This window comes from Sinocyclocheilus anshuiensis, unplaced genomic scaffold (assembly GCF_001515605.1).
Source record: "Sinocyclocheilus anshuiensis isolate Anshui unplaced genomic scaffold, SAMN03320099.WGS_v1.1 scaffold1162, whole genome shotgun sequence".
NCBI lineage: Eukaryota > Metazoa > Chordata > Actinopteri > Cypriniformes > Cyprinidae > Sinocyclocheilus > Sinocyclocheilus anshuiensis.
In genome coordinates this window covers 572,918-577,392 of record NW_015540875.1, presented here as the reverse complement: position 1 = coordinate 577,392, position 4,475 = coordinate 572,918, and the positions used below count along the sequence as shown (strand labels likewise).

At 37.7% G+C, this 4,475-nt stretch overlaps 1 protein-coding gene across 1 annotated transcript in view; it reads right to left on the bottom strand.

The window, feature by feature from the left end:
• ago1 (argonaute RISC component 1) overlaps positions 1-4,475 on the bottom strand; it is a 43,227-nt gene that overhangs the window by 9,204 nt on the left and 29,548 nt on the right. The window contains exons 11-13 of the mRNA XM_016485793.1: positions 3,474-3,607; positions 1,666-1,850; positions 1,426-1,585 (exon numbers count right to left, since the gene is read on the bottom strand). Coding sequence (XP_016341279.1) covers positions 1,426-1,585; positions 1,666-1,850; positions 3,474-3,607 — 479 coding nt within the window. The remainder of the gene's footprint in view (positions 1-1,425; positions 1,586-1,665; positions 1,851-3,473; positions 3,608-4,475) is intronic.

Genomic DNA, 4,475 nt, shown 5'->3' with positions numbered 1-4,475 from the left:
CCTCCATTTCAGACGTGAGGGGGGCAGAAATGTAATGTTATATATATATATATATATATTACAATATAACATTTCTGTAGTTCTGTTATAATGTTACAAAATATTTCTGTCAGATAAATGCTGTTCTTCAACATCATAATATTTTTTTCTTTTTTTGAGCAGCATATCACAATATTAGAATGATTTCTGAAGGATCGTGTGACTGGAGTAATGATGCTGAAAATGTAGCTTTGAAACCACAGGAATAAATTACATTTTAAAATATATTCAACTAGAAAACATAAATAGTAAAAAAAATATTTCAAAATTGTACATTTTTGATCAAATAAATGCAGGCTTGGTGAGCAGAAGAGACTTCTTTAAAAAAAAAAAAAAACATTAAAAAAAATTTACCGACCCCATACTTTTTAGCAGTAGTGTACCTTTGTTAAAATATGCCTAATGTAATTACATATATTTAATAAATATATCTAATAGTGCTATTTAGTGTAATTTCTACTAAAATACTATACTCCAATAGTGGTACTAAAGTAAATCCATGCAAAGTCTGCAAACTGTGATTTTGGATACACTAATAATCAAAACAAGGCTGGCAAAGCAGTTACAAACCGTTGATGCGGCACCAGGATGTTGTTGATGCCGCCGAGTTTGACGTTGATTTTGAGGCAGAGGTTGGAGAGCGTCTGAGGGGAGGTCTTCACCACGTTCTTCACCTGAACACACTGAGTGGCCATTCCTAGAAGAGTGTCTCCCACACGCTTCACCTCCGCTGCACAGATCAAACGTGTGTTCATTAGTCTGAGGGCGTTTGGCAGGAGGGCGGCTCTGCTCTGTGTGTGCCATTCTTACCGTAGACGGGTGTTTTTCCGGGCAGGATGACAATGATGAGCTGCAGTCCGGAGTAGGTGTTCTTCAGGTGTCTGAACATGGGCTCCACGCTGTCGGCTCCCTGTGCGTACTTACAGAAACACGGCTGACCCTGGATCGGCATCCCAGCGTCCTTTGAGATCTTACGCAGCTGGTCCGTGAAGTTCCTGAGGAAGAGATCTTCACATTAACACCAAAGCATTCGTAGCTGATTTATTAGCATGAAATATTTCTTAGAATTATCAAGGTTGAAAACAGTTGTGATGCTTAATAGATTTTTTTACGTTTTTATTTATGTATACATAATAAATATACACAGAACACACACATATATTATGCAAACAAAAACGTTTATTTTGTACGCGATTAATCGTTTGATAGCACTAATAATAATAAATGATTTTAAGCAGCAAATCAGAATATTACAATTATTTCTGAACGATCATGTGACTGGAGTAATGATGCTAAAAATTCAGCTTTGAAACCACAGGAATAAATTACATTTTAAAATATATTCAAATAGAAAACAGTTATTTTAAATAGAAAGCAGTTACAAACCGTTGATGCGGCACCAGGATGTTGTTGATGCCGCCGAGTTTGACGTTGATTTTGAGGCAGAGGTTGGAGAGCGTCTGAGGCGAGGTTTTCACCACGTTCTTCACCTGAACACACTGAGTGGCCATTCCTAGAAGAGTGTCTCCCACACGCTTCACCTCCGCTGCACAGATCAAACATGTGTTCATTAGTCTGAGGGCATTTGGCAGGAGGGCGGCTCTGCTCTGTGTGCGCCATTCTTACCGTAGACGGGTGTTTTTCCGGGCAGGATGACAATGATGAGCTGCAGTCCGGAGTAGGTGTTCTTCAGGTGTCTGAACATGGGCTCCACGCTGTCGGCTCCCTGTGCGTACTTACAGAAACACGGCTGACCCTGGATCGGCATCCCAGCGTCCTTTGAGATCTTACGCAGCTGGTCCGTGAAGTTCCTGAGGAAGAGATCTTCACATTAACACCAAAGCATTCGTAGCTGATTTATTAGCATGAAATATTTCTTAGAATTATCAAGGTTGAAAACAGTTGTGATGCTTAATAGATTTTTTTACGTTTTTACGTTTTAGGATACTTTGAACAGAAATTTCAAAAGAACAGCATTTTAATCAATTAGAAGATTTATTTTCAGTTTTTTTAAATTTATTTCAGAGTCTCATTCCACTTGAATTTTCATTGGTCACATTCCCACGGTTTTGACCAATTCAATATTACAATAAAATAATAATTGCCATGATTTTATTGTGATTATTGATTGTTGCATTGAGATTATGGTCATATTGCGAAATACAAATATCAAACAAAATAAGAAACAGGGTTATGATAGTTAACTAAAACTAATACTGAAACTGAAATCATAAAACGCATTTTTGTTGCTTGAAATAAAAGGTAACACTTTAGAATAGGGAACACTTATTCACTATTAACTACGACTTTTTCCTCAATAAATTCCTAATTTGCTGCTTATTAATAGTTAGTAAGGTAGTTATTAAGTTTAGGTATTGGGTAGGATTAGGGATGTATAATAATGCATTAATATGTGCTTAATTAGTACTAATAAATGGCTAATATTCTAGTAATATGCATGCTAATAAGCAACTAGTTAAGAGACCCTAAAATAAAGTGTTACCAAATAAAATAACCATTAACTGAAATAAAGTAAAACATAAACCTTTTACTTCAGCTAGTTGCCAAAAGATTTTGGATTTTAATTTAGTAATGTTTTAAAAACTGAAATAAAAAAAAAATGTAAAACTACACAGACATACAGTATATAAAAAACAAAAACAACACAATTAGTAAAACTTAAATTACATTTAAAATGATGAAAACAGAACATCCAAAAATAAAACCGATTCAAAATATTAAGAAAAACTATAATAGTATCTCAATGATACTAAAATAACACTGATAAGAAATTGATTGTAATTATACTGTAAAATAAATCAATGTAATAAAAAATAATTATAATTTATGTCTTCATTTCATCATGTGTAAACAGTAATTTTTTAAATAAAAATATGTGCTGCGAGTTTCAGAGTGAATCTTGGCTCAATGTATTAATTTACATGCATGCAGCTACACGTCTATCATGAACTACGCAAGTGTAAATGCTTCGCTTGAAACCAGTAAAGTATATATTTATTTAGTTAAATATAATTAAAATATCAAATATCTTACTGACCCCAAACTTTTGAATGACAGTGTATGTATTAGATTTAAAACTACATTTCAAAGTGGCATAAATCAAATGCCAAATAAGTGTTTTTGCCATTTATACACGTGCAACAAGCTCCAATATATGGCGAAAAATGCAAATGTGGACTTTTAGGATGGCTTTTTTCATCCATCACCTAACAACCAACCAGAATGCTAAAAATGACAAAAGAAAATCTATAAAACGATAACAAGGAACATAAACAGTAGCTCTGAATGAACACAAAGTGAAAACACCACAGCAATGCAAGTCAGCATCAGTGAAAGATGCAAATAATGCAAAACAGACGAGAGTGTCTGTAGAAAACCTGCAGGGAGAGTACAGAAATCGTGGGTTTCCTTACTTGAGCACCTCTTCCCGACACTGTTTCTGTGGGGCGAAGCAAGCGATGGCCCAGACTTTGATCTCGATGCCGTTGAAGAACTGCTTTCCCCTCATATCCCACACACCCTGGTTGGGAGTCGCAATGGCACGATTCTGTTCACCGGCAGAAAGAGAGAGAATTTAGAAATCTCACACTGGAGAAGATGATGATGTGTCAAAGCGGCACGTCAACATTTATGCATTCGGTAGACACTGTTATATAAAGTGACTTATACTACCAGTCAAAGGTTTGGAGTAAGTAAGATTTTTTATGTTTTTGAAAGAAGTCTCTTCTGCTCACCAAGGCTGCATTTATTTGATTAAAGGCACAATAAGATTTTTTTATTAAAATATCCAAAAACCACTAGAACAGTGCTATATATTTTGCTGACTTGTGTACTTGTGTACAGCAGCGTCTCTACTTCCTCCGCAAACTAAGAAGAGCCAGAGCCCCGGCCCCCATCATGTACACCTTCTACAGAGGCACCATCGAGAGCATTCTGACGAGCTGCATCACTGTGTGGTATGGTGCCTGCAACGCGTCCTGCCGCAAGACACTTCAACGCATAGTGAGAGCAGCTGAGAAGATCGTTGGTGCCTCTCTCCCCTCCCTCCAGGACATTTACAACACCCGTCTCACCCGCAAAGCCCTCTGCATTGCAGGTGATCCCACCCACCCGACACACAGCTTCTTTAGTCTGCTGCCATCAGGGAGGAGACTGCGGAGTCTCCAGGCCAGGACCAGCAGACTGAAGGACAGCTTCATCCATCAGGCTGTCAGGAAGCTGAACTCCCTCCCGACCTTGCCCCCCCCTCCCCTCTTTTGCCCCACGCACCACTGAACTCTAACGGACTCTCCCACTCCCCCCTCCCAAATACACACACACACTGTCACTTTAATCAGTCTAAATAAGCTCTGTTTGCCCTACAAATCATTATATCTGCACTGTTGTTTACTTCACTGGTTTGCACTCTATCTGCC